The sequence below is a fragment of the Sminthopsis crassicaudata genome, chromosome 2 (genome assembly GCF_048593235.1).
Source record: "Sminthopsis crassicaudata isolate SCR6 chromosome 2, ASM4859323v1, whole genome shotgun sequence".
Taxonomy (NCBI): domain Eukaryota; kingdom Metazoa; phylum Chordata; class Mammalia; order Dasyuromorphia; family Dasyuridae; genus Sminthopsis; species Sminthopsis crassicaudata.
In genome coordinates this window covers 665,181,298-665,201,317 of record NC_133618.1, presented here as the reverse complement: position 1 = coordinate 665,201,317, position 20,020 = coordinate 665,181,298, and the positions used below count along the sequence as shown (strand labels likewise).

The 20,020-nt window shown below is 39.9% G+C and overlaps 1 protein-coding gene across 1 annotated transcript in view; it reads right to left on the bottom strand.

Moving 5' to 3' along the window:
• The window catches only part of IPMK (inositol polyphosphate multikinase), a 69,006-nt gene that overhangs the window by 30,239 nt on the left and 18,747 nt on the right, over positions 1–20,020 (bottom strand). The window contains exons 2-3 of the mRNA XM_074297066.1: positions 17,689–17,774; positions 4,404–4,500 (exon numbers count right to left, since the gene is read on the bottom strand). Of these exons, the coding sequence (XP_074153167.1) occupies positions 4,404–4,500; positions 17,689–17,774 (183 nt within the window). The remainder of the gene's footprint in view (positions 1–4,403; positions 4,501–17,688; positions 17,775–20,020) is intronic.

Below are 20,020 nucleotides of genomic sequence, written 5' to 3'. Positions count from 1 at the left end.
CACCCTGTCATTCTCTGAAAATGCCCCACTCACAATTCTATAAAGAAACACCAGGGCAAAGGAAACCTAGAGGGCCTCTATAAAGCACTCATCCTGGATACCGTTTCACACTTTTTAGTTATCATCACGCCTCACATCATGGCTTACAATGAACTAACATTCTGCTAAAACTTCTAGTTGTATACATACTTGTCAATTAATAATGATAATAATTGCTTCTGTATATGCTCTAAGGTTTGCAATGTGCTTTACATAAAGTATATTTCAATTCTCACAACAACCCTGTGATGTAAATTCTATAATTAAACATATTTTACAGAGGAGGAATCTGAGACTTAGACCAATCTCTCTGAACACTGAGGCAAGATTCGAACTCAGGTTTTCTTCCCGCCTCCAAATCCAGCACACTACTCACCATGTTACCTGTCTCTCCCTTGCATTTAATGTGTTCTTTTTTAAAAAATCCAAATAGCTTACTGAGCCAGTCCCAATCTTGTTAAGGTTTTTAAAGAATCCCAATTGTGCCATTTAGGATGTTCACTGGCCCTCTCAAACATCACAAACTCAACACTCTGAAAAAGATAGTCATCAAAAATATTCAGGATATATGTGCTATATTAATGTCCTAAGGGACAACTAAAAGTAATGAGATGTGATTGATATGATAACAGATGGAGCTGGAATTGTTTAAATGACTGATGCCAAAGGACAGTCATTAAGTGGATGAGGTCAAACTGAAGAGAAATCTTGCAGAGTGCTCCAGGGATCCATTCTTGGCACTGTGTTGGTCAACAGATGGAGAAGATCGAAAAAGATGGATCAAGGGTATGCCTAATATAGGTCACAGTCCAATTGGACTTTGTTTCCATTCCCTCCAGATGAGAAGTTGATTATTTAAAATGATCATGGAAAACAATTTTCCCCCAAAGATAATATTTATTAAGTAGAAAGTCTTAGTTTCAATAAAGGATCACATTAGATTTTTTTTTTTTTTTTTTGCTGAGGCAATAAGGGTTAAGTGACTTACCCAGGGTCACACAGCTAGAAAGTATGAAGTGTCTGAGACCAGATTTGAACTCAGGTCCTCCTGACTTCAGAGCTGGTGCTCTACCCACTGTGCCACCTAGCTGCCCCTACACATCATTTTTTACAAAGATATTCATGAAGTAGAACTTCATGTGGTTCTCTGAAAGATTTTTTTTTTTCAAGCTCCACATTTATATCAGCCATAAAGATTTTTGGGAGGAACTTTTCACCAACAAATGAGGTCAACAGCATGCCTTGATGGCCAATTCAGAGCTCTGGCTCTAACTCCTCCAAGTCCACACCCTGAACCAGTCCCTATACTTGCTTTAAGAACACTCACATAACTCAGGTCTACCTGATGACAAACTTCCTTATCCTCCCAATACCCAAGAGCAAACGAAGGTTTGAGAAACAAGTGATATTAAAGAGACTGACAGCATCCATGGCTTCACATGTGCACTACATACATACACATCTATATTCTGACTTCTACATGGAGAACTGGCATGTACCCAGATAAAGGATGATCCAGAATCCTCTGGATTCAAGTAAAGTGAGATTCAAGCCAAGGAGATTATAACAAACTGTTCTAGGAAAATCTAAAGAGGGAAGATGAACAAAGGTTTTCACAAAGAAATCTAGAGCAGCACGCATGCACGCACATACACACACACACACTCTCACGTTATCTCACACAATGACTTAACCTTCCTATTTGCTACTTCTTTTTCTCAAGTTAAAACATTGCCTGGATGACAAATTACTTCTTAAGATTCTACTGTATTCTTGTAAATGAGATGTGTGTAGTGGTACTTCAGAATGTTTGTTCATTTACTAATTCAGACAACTTTCCTCTTGCTTGTTCCTGCTAAGTGAAAGCATCACGGAAATAAAAATGCAGATCAAGAAAATGACTGTAAGCATAGATGGAGAAATACCAACAGGACAAGAATTAAGTGGCAAATAATTCTAATCCAAAACAATGAAAAGGTGCAAAGAATCTCCAGTTCTTTAAGAGGAGCCATACCTACCTTGACCACAGTATATCACTGTGGGCAGAATGATGTGTGGAAAGCCAGGGAAAGACCCCTCTCTCTGCCAAGTGCTGACTATCCCATCCACAGGATGGTCAATTGCCCCACCACAGTGGATGTTCCCAATCTTTTCTTTCCTGAAATTGCCCAGACTCCTCCTCCTCCTTCTCCTTCTGCTCCTCCCACCCTCAAACTGAAACCCATTGAGGCTACTCACTATAAACTACTTTTTCTCCCTTCTTCTTCTCTGGAAACTCCTTATCCTCCCCCACTCTCTCTTTTTTCCACTCTCCTCTCCCTGAGAACACCATCTCCACAAAAGGGCTCTACTTCTTTTCTTCTACATGTCTTCAATTTGTTTTCTCCAAAGCTCCAGAAGCCTCTTTATTTTCCTATACTGGAGAACCCCAGAGCCTTCTCTTCCACCTTTTCCTCTCTAGCTTTTTTGTGGCACTGCTACCTCTTGGCTCTCACCCACTCCTCAGGCTCCTTTGTGGATCACCATCCACACACATCACATCCACTAACTCCCTGTCCCTCCAAGCTCTTTTCTAGAGCCTCTCTCTATATATACCATCTCAGCAGCACCCAGGGGTTCAATCATCATCTCTATAAAGACGATTCCCAGATTCATCCTTCCTGATGTGAGCCACTAAGCTAGATACATATCTCCAACTGCCTAAGGTCCCCCAAGCAACTCAAAACTCAGCATATCCAAAGTATAATTCATTGCATTCTCTCAAACCTTCTGCCCATCCTATCTTTTCTTTTACTGTCAAGATTACTACCGGCCTTTTAGTTATCCAGGCTAGCCATCTCAATGTCACTCTTGCCTCCTCATCTTACTCACTCCATGATGTCCAATCCAATACACTTTCCCAAATCTTGTCATTTCTACCTTCACAGGCCTTCATCACCTCTCACATGGACTATGGGAATATCCTTACTGACCTCTTCTTACTCCATCACATCTCCTCAGCTGCCAAGATAATTATCATGTCACTCAATGGTCTCTAGTGGCTGCTGGGAATAAATAATGCATTTAAAGCTCTCCCAATCTGGCTGGAGTCTCCTTATACCTTATCCTACCCAAAATATTCTCTTGCAAACCAAGTATGATAGCTTCCTAGAACTTCCCTTTGGCTTTCTTTAAGGCTGGGCTCAAAGGCCATTTTATGCAGTAAGCACCCCACTCCCAACCCCCAAGCTGGCAATATCTCCCCCTTTCAGGATTACCTCCCTAAGGATAAATCCTCTCACCAATCCTAGGGCAATTTGATGCTATTAAAGCTTATCATCTCTAGCTAAGGACATTGTCTCCCCCATCAGAAGGGAGGGAGAGGCTTTTTGCCTTGGTGTGCTCCTCTCTAGACTAGTTTTTACCTGGATTTCTCAACACAAAGTATCTATCCTGAAGTGCTGCCAAATATTCACCCCTCCCTTAATTATAAGGCAATAAAGTATTTTCTTTGTCCATAAGGCACCTTTTTGTTTTACTCTAAATAGTAACAATCTCATCACATTTGCTCACAAAGTTGCACTGGAGGATTATTCTGAAAAAAGACAGATTGGGTGGCAGGCTTAAGGAGGAGGAAATCATGTTGATGACTACTAATTTAACAAAATACTCTGTAACAGTGAACTTTATTACTATTGTAAACATGACTCATCCCAAGTTACAAAGTAATGACACTTGCTTTAGTTATAAAACTATTCTTCCATTAGGTAATACTTTTTCACAAGAAACAATATGTACTTGGTTCTTTCTAGGGCAGATGCCTAGCAGAATCCAAGGGCAATGTGGACCTGTTTTTGTCCATGGTTAACTTCAGAAAAGAATGGCCTAGCCCACTCATTTCTCTCTCCACTCCAGCTGCCTAACCTCCAAGCCCTGTTTCCCCTCAGTATTATTGGGCACCAAGCAGGTATCCATGGGCACTCTTCAGCCTTGAATCACCCTATAGAACATCATGCACACACTGCTTCTTGTGAAAATACTTCTCACAAGAAAGACTAAGAATTTCTAGACTCTTAGTCAATTCTGCTTCAAGGCAGGGGACAGCAGTGAACGTGGAAAGTGAATGAGGAAATCTGGAATATGCCCTTGAGTTCAATTATTAGAAAAGTGATCGTCTTTATGTATGTCACTGAAGAAATTTTAAATAAACTAGTAAAAACTAGTTATTAAATCGATTTTTGAGGAAAGGAGTAAGTTTACTATTTAAGTTCCTTTTTTTTCCAATTGTTCTCAGGTTTGATTTCAATCCCATCCTAATTCTAAAAGTTATTTTTAGCAATCAGAAATAGGAAAAAAGAAAAAAAGAAAAAGAAAAAATACATTACCATTTGGTGCAGTAGGTGGTGACCAGATGCCATAATATTTTGGCAAATATTTTCGTAGCTCTAGGAGAACATTGTCCCCACAATCAGCAGCATAAACCTAGAAAACAATAAGAAAAAAGATACATTTTTAAAATCATGCTTTCTAATAAATCAAGACCACCATTTAGCCCCAAAGAATAAGGTTATATACCCATAATTCCTTGCCAGCCTTGCTTGTCAGAGATAGCTGCTCTCTTAATGTATGAGTAACCCACCCAGTGTGGAATAGTATTAGGACTGGGGTCACCGCGTGGGGTCCAACCCCCAGCTCTGCCACTTTGTTTCTGTGGAGGATCAAGCAAGAACCTAAACCTATCTGGTCCTTAATTTAGGCAAATAAAACAGGGGAGCTGACCCAAGAATCCCTTCTGACTCTCCCTCAATGATCCATCTAGCCATTCAGTCCAGTGAAAGTCTAATTATTCCTCATCAAATTCCTTGCTAATTACAATTAATTGGCTAATCAATCAAATTACATTTGGACAAAAAAAATATCCAAAAATATGAAAAATGAATTTCACTTTTATTTTCCAAAATTATTTTAAAAGCTCTGTTTGGAAAGGTATTAGAACCTAAAGTAAAACTTTTTTTAAAAAATCTAAGTAGAACAAATCTTAATTACCTCTAAACTAGAAGAATTAGTATAGCAACAATGGTCAAGTCTCATTTTTAAATTATTTTAATTTATATTTAATATATTATAATTAATTTATTATATTATTTATTACATTAATTTATTATATTTATTTTAATTTAAATTATTATTTTTAAAAAACCATTCATTAGTGCTTGAAAATGCAATTAATTTCAATTAAATTCTGTCATTTGGGGGAAGAGAGGAAATGTACTGGTTCCCCCTCCCCAAAAGACCATAACATGCAGCAGGAATGACAAATTGAACCTCCCAGCTCATTTTGTCCATCTGCTATCAGCCTCCCTAACCCTAAGTCTTGCCTCTTAGCTTTCTTTATCCCACAATTTGTCAGCCTACCCATGTCACAGCATATTGAATGAATTGCCAACTACTTACTAAAGTCTGCACCCTCTGGCTACAGGAAGCCCTCCCAGCCACCCCAACCCCACAGAGCTAGAGCCTCTCTCCCCTGCTACCAGGCTAAAAGGCTCATCCTTTTCTGGAAGCCATTAAAATCCATCCTTTCTTTGCCTTCACCATTTATTTAGCCAAGGACCATGCCCTCTGTGCAAACAGTGGCTGGCACACTGACAGCCAGCTCCAAGTCCTCTTTCCCTCCTCACATTGTTCTAGAACAAGCTGTTGAGATCTCGGGCGTGCAGGCATCTGACTGACTGTCTTGACACATGCCATCGGGAGCCAGGTCACATTACCAGCTGGGTAGGGCCATATCTAGAATGCTGCTCTTTGGAGTCTGGCACCCACTGGCTGAATGAGCCTGAAGAAAGTTACTTAACATTCTGTTTGCCTCAATTTTCTCCTCTCTAAACCAGACAGCACCTCCCTCTCAGGGCTTGTGGTGAGGATGGAATGAGATAATCCTTGGAAAGACCTTACAAATTCCCTGCAGACAGGGAAAGTGGGATTGATTGTGTTCCTGGTCTTTATGCCCAGTCCCCAGCACAATACCTGGGCTCCAGCAGCTCCTTCACAAATGCTTGTTATGATAAACATGCACAAAGAAGGTTCCTGGCAACATCCCCAGCCAAACAAGGTTCTAAAGGAATGTTGGAGTGACAGGAAAGAGCAGAGCTACTTCTGAAGATCCAACAGAGGGGCCACAGAAATCTGGGAGAACTATGGCTCTGGATCCATGAACCTGGGGCCAAATCCTGCCTCTGCAGGCACTTAGCCAGGCTCTGTGCTAGGCCCCTTGAAAAAATGCCACGTTCTAATTAAGTTTATCTAATTGTTGCATTATATCCAAATCCTCCAAAACCCCAATTTCTTTTGGAAATGTTTGGTCACATCATTTTTTTGTATTCAAATTCCATTAATATGGTGACAAAATTGGTTTCTATTTGTTTTCAAAACAAAATCATATTGAGGTCAATGTGTATCATACAAATTACACCACAGATAAAAATCTTTTCATGTGAACAAGAACGCATGCTCTCCAAGAAGGCAGACCCAATCACATTCTACGTCATAGCAATTTCACCAGCTGAGGTTTCTTCTAAGCCACAGTGTCCCAGAAGCCATTGCTTCTATCGCTGAAAAACATGCTATTACTAAGCCAAGTCTGGGCAAACCAGACTTGGTTACAACCTCATTTCACAATAAAAAGGATAAGCTAAGAGGCAGCATGGTGTGGCATAAGTCACTGGCCAGCTGCCTTTCTGAATCAGACTTAAGATGACCTGAGTTCTAATCCCAACCATTTCTCTAAGCCTGTTTTCTCATCTAGCTACTTCTGCTAGCCCAGACAGGAAGATCATATGAGCAAGTGCCTGGAACGTGCTTCCTAAAACTTCAAGCACCACAGAAAGGGGAGCTGTCCTTCTTTCTGGAACCAGACTAGATGCAGACAGCTTAAGTAGACACAGGTCCATTAAGCCCTTCGTGCTCCAGGCTGCACAAGGAGAGTTTCCCTATCCCTATACTACACATGAAATACTGTACGAGAGTATTACACGTATTATAAAACAACAAAAATAAAAAAATAGGAAAATGTGAAAAATAAATGTTAAAGTACTGTTAACAATGCCAAAATATTTGCTTTCACCATTTTTTTATACAAGCTATGCAACTGAATAGGTCTTTTTTTTAATCTTGGTTTAGCAATGTCATTGGAACTGCTGCCACCATTGCATTGTTTTTCTTTGTCCCCTTCTCTTTCTCCTTCCTTCCAGTCTCCTCCTGCTGCATCACTCTCCTAATTCCCTCAGCTCCCCCAGGGCCCCAAAACATTCAGATGTGGGCTGTGCTGGGAGAGAATGAAGGTGAGTGGTGGCTGAGCAGGGATGAGACCCTTGGCCCTAGCCATCTGCTCAGCCCCAATTAGGCAGCCAATGTCACCACAGTGCTGCAGATGGCTCCCTATCAGCCCCGGGATCAAAGGGAAAGTCCTTGTTTGGTTTCCAAAGCCCTCCATCACCTTGGCTCCTCTCTCCCTTTCTGGTCTTCTTCCACCTGCTTCCCCAGCTGCCCATCCTTTGAAACACCCAAACTCTACATTCTATAAAAAGGACCTTCCGTTCTTGACTCCAGGCATTTTCTCCAGCTGTCCCCCATGCCTGGCACACTCTCCCTCCTTTCTCACCTGTAGCTCCTGTTTTCCCTAGCTTACTTCAAGTCCCATTCCAAATCCCAAACTTCTGTAAAAAAAACTTTTCCTGAGACCTCTTAATGCTGCTTAAAGAAGCTTTAAAGAACTAAAGAATGCTTAAGGGAGAAAATGTCAGCTTCTATTCCAATTGGTGAACAAAGAGTAAAGGGGTGGACCACCCAATGAGGCTGTGGGCTGAAAATTTTCAGGTGGGGCTGAAAAGATGGCTTAATCAGGAGTCTCAGTCACCTCCAGCAAGCAGGACAGAGGGAGATTGCTATCTGTTTTTGACTTCAACAGTTGGGTCACCCTGAACTCTAATGGGGTGGGGTGGAAAGGAGGTATGTAAAGACTGGAATTCAACAAGATTACATTTTGTTTACACTCTCAACTGAAAGTCTCCTAGCAGGAGTGGGTCGTGCCCAAAACAGAGCAGCAAGTTCCCAAGAGGAACAGGCTCCTTATGGAACTCCCATCAACCATGTGCTTCAGAAACTGATTGACCTACTGGGGTTGTCACTGAGTGAGGAAATTAAGAGGAAAGATCTCAATCATAATTTAACAATTAGTCATTAATATAATCAAAAATAAACATTTCTCTCAGTCCCTGCCTTTCTTTGTATTTCCAATACTTAGCACAGGGTCTGACACACAGCAAACACTTCATGACCAGCTAAGTACTAAATGTCCAAGTGCTAGCCCTGAAGGGAGAGGAACAGGCTGGATTGCCTTAAGAAAATGGCAAAGCTCCTTTAATAAGCCCAACTTCTCCAAGAAACCACAACCCATCTTTGAAACTCTTTCAATAGTCCCAAAATGTGGACTGCAGCTCTGAAGTTCTGACAATGAAGAGTCCCACAGAGGGAAGTAGGCAGATGCATGTTGCAGGTCCACATGAACCACATAACTCTGGTCAGGTTCTCTGAACAAGGGAAATGATGTCATCAGGAAACATCTTACAAAAAGGACAAGTCACATGGTAAGGGAGGATCAGGGGTCAGAGAGCCCAACTAGCACATTCTCAAATTCAGAAGAAAAATGAAGATAGACCCAGACCCTAACGCAATGGAAGGAGCCACAATGATTGGCAAGTGCAGCTGGGATCATAGAATTCAAATAAGTCTCGCTTGAGGGAAGCTCTGAATCTATGCTACAAATCTGAAATGATTTCATCAAGTCATTGATAAAAATGCTCCCCAAGCCAAGTCTATGCTTAGACTCTGAAACACAGAAAAATAGGTATTTTTCATAGAAAAACTATGGACATGTTAGAAGAGCTTTGAAAAAAACAAAAAATTTCAAAATTACAAGCCCCTAATGTCCCACTTAGACTTTTCAATTTCATCTTGGTTCTTAGACTCATTGTGCAGAAAACCATTTTCAGATAAGTCTTTAGGCCATATAATCTGCTTTGGGGATTATTTTTTTTTCCCCTGCTTTAGGAAGGAGAAGAGCAAAGGAAATTCCTCTCAATAGCAACATAACAAATAAAAGGAAAAAACATGCCTCTCAACAATACAAACTTTCCCTTTATATTTTAATGAGAATGCATTAAAACAGTTTGTTATACAAGCAAAATCAGATTCCCTCACTCAAATCCTATTTCATATGTAAGAAATACTAATTCATATAAAATACATTCTTAAATCAATGTCAGGTGTTTGGCAAATTATTCCTTTCTCTTTTTTATTCTTTAAGAGTTGGTCCTGGATCATTATACACTTCAACAACAATCCTATATGAGGATCAGTTCTGATGAAAGTGGCTCTCTTCATCAATGAGAGGATCCAAATCAGTTCCAATTGTTCAGTGATGAACAGAACCAGCTACACCCAGAGAAGGAACACTGGGAAATGAATGTGGATCACAACATAGTATTTCCATCCTTTCTGTTATTGTTTGCTTCCATTTTTGTTTTTCTTCTCAGGTTATTTTTACCTTCTTTCTAAATCTGATTTTTCTTGTGCAGCAAGACAACTGCATAAATATGTATACATATATTGTATTTAACATATACTTTAACATATTTACCATGTATGGGACTGCCTGCCATCTAGGGGAGGAAGGAGGTGGGGGTAGGAGGGGAAAAGTTGGAATAGAAGTTTTTTCAAGGGTCAATGTTGAAAAATTACCCATGCATATGTTTAATCAATAAAAAGCTATAATTTAAAAAAAAAAAAGTTGGTCCTCCAAGAGAGGAAGAAAGAATAAACAGACTGGGAAAGGTGGCATAAAAAGATCATTTTGAAAATACAGCACACCAGAGAAACTTTTAAAAATTAGGTGAATTGAGGTAGAAACACTCTATCCTGTCCATGAGAAACATGACTGCCAAAGGATCTTGGCTCTACAGGTTTCTTATAGCTCAGACCACAATAATAGACTCATCCAAATGCAAATCTGTCTTTCCTCACCAGGACTGGGGCTCAGATCAGAATGTAGACAGAACAGAAATCAAAAACTCAGGCCTTAAAGCTTCATTATCTATCCAAACAGCTGGACTGTTAACTCAATCCCAGCTTCAGCATGCTGGATGCTCCTAGGGGAGAGCTACACAATCCACCATCCATGCTCCACAACTCTCTCATAACTGATTCCTATGAAAAACTGACTACAACTCCCATCTGCCACCCAGATTACACTCATTTATTAGAACTCATATCTTCCCATCATTTAGTCAGGGAAGAGATCAACAAATCCAAGGATTTAACTTACCATAAGGATTATCTTTTTTCTGAGTAATAACAATCCAATAGGTTACACTGAAAAAAAGTCTTGAACTAGTCTCTCATCTAGCTTTGCAGGCCAAAAATAGAAATGCTATCCTAAAGAAGCAAGAGATCAGTTCCATAACAAGAGACTGCCCACTCTCACCAACAATATTTTATTAAATTTGGCTTTGTGTTCTTTTCACCAGAACAGGCCCTGAAGACACAACCAGAGACTACAGCAGAGAGAATGGGGATGGGGTCTCAGCGAGACCCAGGCTTGACACTACTTGTATGATCTTGGATAAGTCGCTTACCTTCTGTTTGCTTCAGTTTTCTCATCTATAAAATGGGGATACAAACAGCACTTGGCTAACAAAGCACATTGCACTGTTCTTGACACACAGTAGGTGCTATTCTCCAAAGGGAATAGCAGTCACAAAAACCACCCACAGAAGCATTAAAGTACAGGTTATCCTAGATAGGCTAACCCTAGATAGGAGGAGAGGAAGAAATAATAAGTCAGGCCTGGAAAAAGAAAAGAACACCAGAGAATCCCTTCTAATTACTTGATTAATTACTAGACAATAAATCATTCTTTAAAAAGTCTGAATTTTTAAGAATGAACAAATAGTAGGAAGTTACTGAACATTTCTGAACAGAAGAGAGGAAGATATGACTGAACTGGTACAGAAGGAAGGCTACTGTGGGAACAGTGGGAAACAGTCTTAATGGAGAAAATGACAGGGAGTCTATCTCCGAATAGTTGGAAAATTCAAAGTCCCACTACAAATCATATTCACACTCTAATATAAATCTCACCCCCACTGATTGATGTGTATTATTCATCCAATGATCACCTCCTCCCAAGATCCCATTGCAAACACTGTTCAGGAGGCTCTCCAAAGATGAACCTGGCTTCCTATTTTATAGGGAGGGAAAAAAAAGCTGAAATCATCTCCAATGAGCTTCCTTATCAAAACCTTTCAACAGCTACAGCTGTCCTCTTTTGCCTCACTCCTGGATTAAGAGGCTCTCCTTAACATGAGGAATCCTTCTACATGTGTCCTTAATCTCATCCACCCAAGTCTGCTTTAAAAGCTTACTTCAACTATCATTTTCTGTTTGTTACATTTGGGTTCAGAGAATTTTGGGACATCAGGTCTTCTTCCTCGTCTCACCCAGGCTACAAGACAGCAACCACTCATGAGCCCCAACCCTATTGCTGATCAGCATAGTTCTGACCTGCTCCAGGATGGAAACATCCTGATCTGGCTTGCCCCTCCTTAGGCCCCTGGGTGGCCCCTGCACTCCAGGCCTCACCAAACTAACTGGTGCAGGACTTAAGAGATCCCCAATGGGCCTAGAATACTGGAGCTCAGCCTCTTCAAGTTCAAGCATGCAGCAATCTCAGCATACCAGGAGCAAGAGCTACGTATGAACACCATCACATCCAGAGCAGCCATTTTCCCTTCTCTCACACATCTTTCTTTCATTGTCTGTATCTCCTGAATCATTCCTCACTGCCTACAGACATGTTAAACTTGGTCTTAATCCCATCATCCCCACAACAGAATAAATTTCCAGAAAATCCTCTCCACTTGATTCTCTATTCCCTAGCTACCCATTCTTAGGAGTCAAGGCAGTGCAATCTGTTTTTTAAGCTCCATTTGAACCAAATCCATTCCAATAGAGCAGTAATGAACTGAACCAGCCACACCTAGTGAAAGAACTCTGGGAGATGACTATGAACCACTACATTCCTAGTCCCTGTATTTTTGTCTGCCTACATTTTTGACTTCCTTCACAGGTTAATTATACACTATTTCAAAATCTGATTCTTTTTGTACAGCAAAATAACTGTATAGACACGTGTGTGTATGTATATATGTATATAACATATAAGTATTTAACTTATACTTTAACATATTTAACATATATTGGTCAACCTGCCATCTGGGGAACGGGTGGGAGGATGGAGGGGAAAAATTGGAACAAAAGGTTTTGCAATTATCAATGCTGAAAAATTACCCAAACATATATCTTGTAAATAAAAAGCTATAATAAAAAAATAAATAAATGAAGCTGCTCTCCCACTTATTGCTAGATTGATCATGACCTAGCCTCCTTGCCTTAATAGACAGAAGAGAAACCATAGATGCCCATAACTCCTAGAGTAAAATTTTGGCAGAAGAGAAAGCAGATGAAGTCAAAGCTTAGTAACTTCCTAGTAAGGAAGAGGGATACTTCTTCTGTTCTAAGAAAATAAGAAAGTGGATGCTGATACTGGGCAGTTTTGAGAAATAGAAAAGTGGGGGAAATCTTAGCTAATAGCCTCATTCTTCACAGTGACACAGATTGTTTTTAAATTTCTGGGGGAATTTGATAAGCCCATGAATTAAGATGAAAATGTTTCATCAGTCTATTTTAAGAATAAAAATGAAGTAACATATTGAGAAGACTCTCAAACAGCAGTAAGGGGTCTCCTAAGATGCTATTCCATCAATGGATAGCCTGAAAATTCAGCTTCATTTATGCCTTTCCCCACCTACACTTATCAGCTCTGCTATAGCCAAATCAGAAGGTAGATCTAAGGTAGTCGGGATCAGAAGTCCTCATCTGCAGGTTAAAAAGAATTACTATATCAGGAACAACAGAAAATTAAGGAGCAAAGAAATCCAGTTAGGGCACCAATGAGTTATTCAAGTAGCAGATTCATTAAGTCAAGAATAGGTACAGAGGAAAGATATTAAAGAAGAAAATGGGAAAGAGATCTAGAGTCTGGGAGTCACCATAAGATCAAGGAGATGGCTTAATATTAATAAAATATGAGAGAAGGATGGGTTAAAAGGAGCATTTTAAAGGTCAGGACTCATTTCAACAAGGATCCATCAAGTACATGCTGTGTTCTGAGCACAGTGTGAGGCACCCAGGCTACAAAAAAAAAAAAAAAAAAAAAAAAAAAGAGGAAGAAAAGGCCTTGTCCTCAAGGATCCTCGGATTGGGAAGGGCTTTGTGGAATGACAACATAGGAAGACAGATAATTAAATATAAAATTCACATAAAAGAAATACAAAGTAATAAAGAGGGGAGGGATGCATAGAAATGGCCCAAGAAAAGCTCATGTAGGAAGTAACATCAATCCTCGATGCACTGAGGGGAGTTTGCTTATAAGAGAGAGCTCTCCAAACCAGTAAACAAAAAGTCCAACTTCTCCTATCCTATCCTAAGGTTGTATCTACACAGGGATAGCTGAGCCCTGAAGTTAATAAAGAAAGGGAGGAGTCCCCAAGAAGCAGGACTTGAGGAACAAGTGCCTTGGTCAAGGTTTTCTGTTGAGGTCTTTGGTGTTCTGTGTATTCAACTCTGGTCAAGCAGGAAGAAAGGCTTTGCTCCCCCCTCCAGAGTGACTATGCCATAGGAGAGTGTGCCATTCTAATCCTTTTTTCCCAGTGGCAAAGGAAATGGCTCTTCCACTCTCTAAGGTGGAAACATGGAAGGACCCACTAAACTAAAAGAGATCAAATGATAGCCCACTGTCATCTTTTTAATAATCATTATTTCTCTTATTTTTAGAAACAGTATCATAGCAGAGCTCATCTATAATCAATCACTCCTCATTTTATGGAAGGGAAGCTAAGGCTCAAAGGGGTTAAACCACATGCCTAAGAAATCATATTGGTATTAAATGGTTACTGTTAAGAATTCTATTTTCTTTTCAGTAGAGAGTAGAAAACCATAACACTGAAAAATGTGGACATTGCCTGAAGCAGCCTTGATTTCCATTACTTTTTCTATTATAAGAGAGAGCTTAAGGAAAGGGGGATTCAAGGGAGGAAGGGACATATAATGAAGATAGCCACAAAGAATGGCAAAGTAAAAACAAAAGGCATCAGAAAAAAATTTAAATCTATTCCTACTAAAAGGAATGATTCTAATTCACTTATGTTTGTAACTGAGCAAAGAATTTGCCCATGTGCCTGATAATTCTCATTAAAAGCTTCTCAAGCCAAATTTTATCTTCAATGTTCAGAGTTTAGTTTCTAAAAAGATCCTCTAAGGTCAACATCTCACCTATCATTTGAATGCTTAATGACTTTTAATATATCTGGGGTATGAAGGCTCAGTAACTCACAAGAGGATACAAACCAAGCCCAGATGGACCAGTCACATTGCCAGAGTTACGGGAACAGATGGCCAACCGCCCTCCCAGGTTAGATTTTCTGGAAAGCCCAAATGCCTGCTTAGAGGCCCAAAGGCATGCAGAGCTGATCCCCTTCTAATTTTACCTCTACTGAAGGAAAGTCGATCATAATAGAATAGTATGTTGCTAAGTCTTCAAGAATAGAGAGAGAGAGCAAATAATAGTGCTAGGAAATGAAGTAGAGAATATTACAATCAGCTCTTTCTTCTCTTTTTCCTTATTTAATTTTTAGGATAAATCTCCAAGTGAAAAATACTTTGTAAATTGCTGATAAGAGGTTCATAAACAAGCAATAAAATCGTGTTCTGTGCCTTGTGGTGTTTTAAAAATAATTTCCCAATAGCTAGCTGCTTGTATTAATAATACTAACTGACCAAAGATGATTTCTACATGAGTTAAGATAACCCAAAAGAGGTTTGGCGTAAAGCCATCAAGTACATATCCTGAATCACGTCCCCTTCTGACATGCTTCAGAGCTGAATTCCAATTAGAAACATTCCATAAATGCTGAGGCATGAGCAAAGAGCAGACCAGCCTGCTTCCAGCCAATCACATGGGCTAATTTTGTGGATGGTAATGTCCTCCCTTGCACCTGGCCAGCCATGTATAAACTTGGCACTAAAGGACTCTGGGATTAGGGAAAACAAAGTAATCTCCTTATTGGTCATTGCCCGGGAAGAGATGCTGACTTAGTGGGTCTGTGTAAAAAGGAATGACCTGCCCTCAGTAACTTCTCTTCTGGGATACAAATGCAGTTAAAATTTTGTTTCTTGAGGAACAAGAAATGGAAGCTACTCTTCCCCCCACATTGGCCCTATAGCAATTATTCCCACATGGCAACTATAGAACAGGGACTATACCAAGTAATCTTAAATCTGGGTCACTGGCTCTCCTTTCCACTTTAAACAGAAAAGTGATCCTATCTTGGAGGCAACCCTGTGAATTCAAGCTCTGATTGTAGATCTTGAGTCCCTTGATTACAGCTGAATGGTGGCAAGAAATTTTTGGTCCTCCCAAAAATGATTTGTACCCAGAAGATATGCCCAATCCTTGGTCTGGCTTGACAGAAGACACTGAGCTTGAGATCTAGTGCAGAGAAGGGTGAAACATAAAAAAGCTACTTTGTGTTTCGATGTTTAAATCTCAACTTTATAGGAAAGTGGATCTGTAGCTATTCCTGTCATTTGGGTAAGTTTCCTAATGGCAGCAGACACTTTTGTGTATCTATGTCCCAAAACTCCTTTGTGTGAAATAAATAGTAAAATTCTGCCTGATTTATTAACACTGGCCTCCGAGTACCTTTCTTTTCCTCACAGTTTTGGGGACAACTTGGCCAGAAGCTAAAAGCTAAGCTTTATAGAACTCTTCCCGAGACATCAGGGGTGTGAGTGTAATGAGTAAAAGGAGTAAAAGGAGGCTGTCATTTTCTTTTGGAGGTGAGGTTCCTGAGAGCTAGACCTCATTTAGACATATGATTCCATACATACAGACAGACCTCCAATTGAGGAGGTACAGAAACAATGTTTGGTCCACAATTGTGATTTTATCAGTAGAAAAACCTCCCCATCCAAATACTTTCCACACTGCCAACCGGGAGCTCTTAAGTAAGTGATCTGGAAACAGCTGAGGCTCCATGATCTGCCATGGCCTCATGGCATCTACACTACATGACTACTACTACTACATCTACTATTACATGACTCCATCCTCCTGCCTCATCCATAATGTCAGAGCAGAATGCTGCAATGCCCGCATCAGAAGGCTGCTGTGATGCTCACATGAAATCAGACGTGCATAGTGCTTTCCACAAGGGTCCAAATTCCTTCATTTTGAAAATGAGGCCCCTGGACTCTGAAGAGGTTGTGAGGTATGAAGAGGATGACACAACAGCCAGGAATTGGTTAAGAAACCAGAAAGACCTGGCCTTCCTGATGCCTTTGAGTCCTCCCACCTTCCTACTCTTCCCCTCTCTTAGTCTCAGTTCCCTCACCTATTTGGTTTCTAGAAGGCTAGATTATTTAACAGGGAACTCCCAAGGTGGGAGTTTCCTCCATTGAAATAATTTAATAATTCCCTCTTAACAGCAGAATAAAAACAGAAGTGAAGTGGTTTCTCCTTGGCTACAGAACTAATATTATGTAAAAAGTAAGATGTCAATTCAGGTCTTTTCCGAAGCCAGCCTTCGCTTACTCAATGCTGCCTTTCTTCCCAGTATGTAGTTAACTGCTAGACAAAGAGCTTTCTAAGCAACAAAGTAGTGCTTATTACAATTATTATTAAATAACCTATTAAAGATCATTCATGCTCGTTACAGCTAAGTCAATAAATCAAGAAGGATTTATTAAATGTCTGCCATGAGCCAGGCACCATTGGCCATTAAGGACCAAAAACCCAAACCATTCCCTGTCTTCAAGGGGTTTTCTATCATGCAACCAGACATATACATAGAAGCATATACAAATAATAATGCTGTGTCATTCTGGAGGGAGGGCAGAGGGAGCATTAAGGTGTCCTGCAGGAGATGGTGCCTGAAGTGAGCTAATAAAAAAAACTAGCAATTCGAAAAGACATAAGTGAGTAGAAAGTACACTTTCTGGCATGGAGACAGACAACTAGAGCAAAACCACAGCTCAGACAACCAGGTCCATCCACCTTAGCTGCATGGTGAGTCTCATGACTTCTGAGAACCAACTTAACTATATTCAAGAAAATATGTCCCTAACATCCCACACCACTCTCAGTCCTGCTGTGGGAGAAAAGTACTTTCAGATGAGGGATCATGAATTTCAAATGCTTCCCAAATAAAGCAAGAGGGGCCAAGGTGCTCTGAATTCTGCTCACCAAGATCAATGATGGCATCCCCTGACTCTGGTCCCATAGACCAAACTCTCCTGCTCTCACCTTAGGTGTAAGCTACCAAATGCCCAATCCCAAACCAGGAGGACTACTTTTCAATTCTACTTGATATGTGGCCCAAATAACTGGACTTCTAATAACAAAAAGGATCTGAACCATCCTACGAACAGACTAAAGAGGCCAAGTGGAAAGATTCCTTCCAAACAACAAAACCCATCCCACTCAAGGTCTCTTACTGTGCTGTAGAAATCCAGCTCTCTTGGGCCTCGAGGTGGCGGTTGCAACTGCTTCAAGACTGTGCCATCTGGGTGTTGCAGAATGCCTAGGAGGCAAAAGGCAAGGTTGTCAACAGTTTAATACAGATATATTTTGCTTTCATGTACAGATTTGCTCCTGAAAAGGTAAATGTAACATTTTTATAGCTCTCATTTCCCTCCCCCCCCAACAATAGTATATTTGTATTTTTTTGTTTTTTGGGGAGGGAAATGATCAGAAACATGATTTCACCACTGGATGGTACCCATTATGGACACTCCCTCTACCCAAATACATCAGCAAGAGGTCAGTAACTTAAGAGACATAGATGATGCCTGAGGCATTAAAGGAATATACTATAGTCAATTCAACAATTGTCAATTCAACAAGATTTAAGTGAAGATTTCCCTCACTCCAGATCCAGTATTTTATTCACTATGCCAAGATTAATGCCTTACCCCAAAATAATTTTATTTAGAAAATATCTGCAAATCAGCCTTCTATTATTAAAATTTCTCTTCAAAATATCAGTAATCTATAAACTAATTTATAAACAAGAATAATTGGGAAGTTAGAATTCTTTCCCAAAAAATCAATAAAGGTTGTTTCCCTTATAAAGTCTTGAATATAAGGTTTGCAAAGCCTTCACTCACACATCCCATTTGGGTGAATTGGGATTATTCTCATTTTACAAATGAAGCAAATGAAGATTTAAAACAAAAAGTGTTTAAAATTTAAAACAAAAATATATTCAATGTAAGGCAGTAAATGCTAATAATGCTAATAGCTCTCCCCCATTAGTTTTTGTATCATTTTCATTATTGTAGCTAGCATATTCAAAGTAATCTAAGGATTACAAAGTGTTTTCTATGTTTTCTCCTTTGATACATAGAACAAACTAAGGTAGATACTATTATTTCCATTTTTCAGATAAGGAAACTGAAGCAGAGGTGTTAAGTGACTTGCCAGGGATCCTATAACTAGGAAGTGTCACAGGCAGAATATGGACTCAAAATACAACATCCTATCCCAACCCTCAAAATAGGCATCTGATGGATAAAGAGAGATTTAAGAAAAGGAGGGGTAGAGGCAAGATCTACTAGAGCTAAATGAGTGGAAAGGGGAGGTTAATGGAAGAATAGTAAAGGCAGGAATAAGCCATGGATCAACTCCCTTGTCCATCCTCAGCCAAAAAAAAAAAAAAAAATCAAATCAACTCAGCAGAATGTAGGACAAACAGAGAAGTCAGAAAGCATGACCATGGCAAATATGGGCAGACATGCTCACATAATTGTTGTTTCTTTAGTTAAATGTTTTTCTTTGCAAGAGGGCAGGATAACAGGAAAGCCACAGGTATATCCAGAAACAAGTGGTCCAGAAAAACTAAAAGACATCAACAAGAGTATGGGGTATACAGGGAGGATTAGTACCTCTGGAGGACTTATCAAGACCCAGCTTGGACTGCTTTCCATCTTTGGTATCTACATGTCACCCAATTCTCACCTGTGGCCCCAGTAAACCATCTTAGCAGGTGAGCTAACCTTGGTTGACAGGCTTCAAACCCGGTAAGATAGGGGGATGTCTACCCCAATCAGGTGAAGACTTTCTTTTCCCAACTGAATGTGTAGATAAAAACAATTTGTTCCAATAACTAAGACTTAAAGCAGAGATAGAGAAAGTAAGGCCTGTGAAATCATTTATATCATCAACCACAAGCAATGAGTTGAAAGTTACTTAGCTTCCAACTTCCCTCTACTTGTGTTGTTAAGTTGTATGATTTTGTATGATTCAAAAATGATATAAATATCCAAATGGCCTTTAGAAGAAAAAAGGTTCTCCACTCCTGACTTAGAGGTTGATCAGAAGCCAAGGTTATCTACTGCATCCCATGCCTTGCCCATCATCTTGACTTTTGTTTACTACTGGATTTCGATGGAAGAGAGAATGAAGCTGACTATTTTGTGCAACTCTGCCTCTCACTTCCAATTCCTGTGCTAGAGACATCAAGTCATGATGATATTGGTCTTGTTCCAAAAAAATGAAAAATAGTAAGAAAAAGAATCAATAACAAAAATAGGAGGTCAAATACACTGCAAAAGGAAGAAGCAGGGCAGAAGAGAACTGAGGTATGATTTAGTTTACAAGTATTTACCAAGGACTTGCTAGGTCTAAAGAAGACTCTGAAATAGATGCTCCCTTCCAACTCCAGATTTATGATCCAGTGAGTCAGCACTGAGCTATGTGATAAGGATACAAAGATAAATGAAACTGTCCCAGGCCTGGGCAGTCACACCCTAGTACTGTGACTTCCGA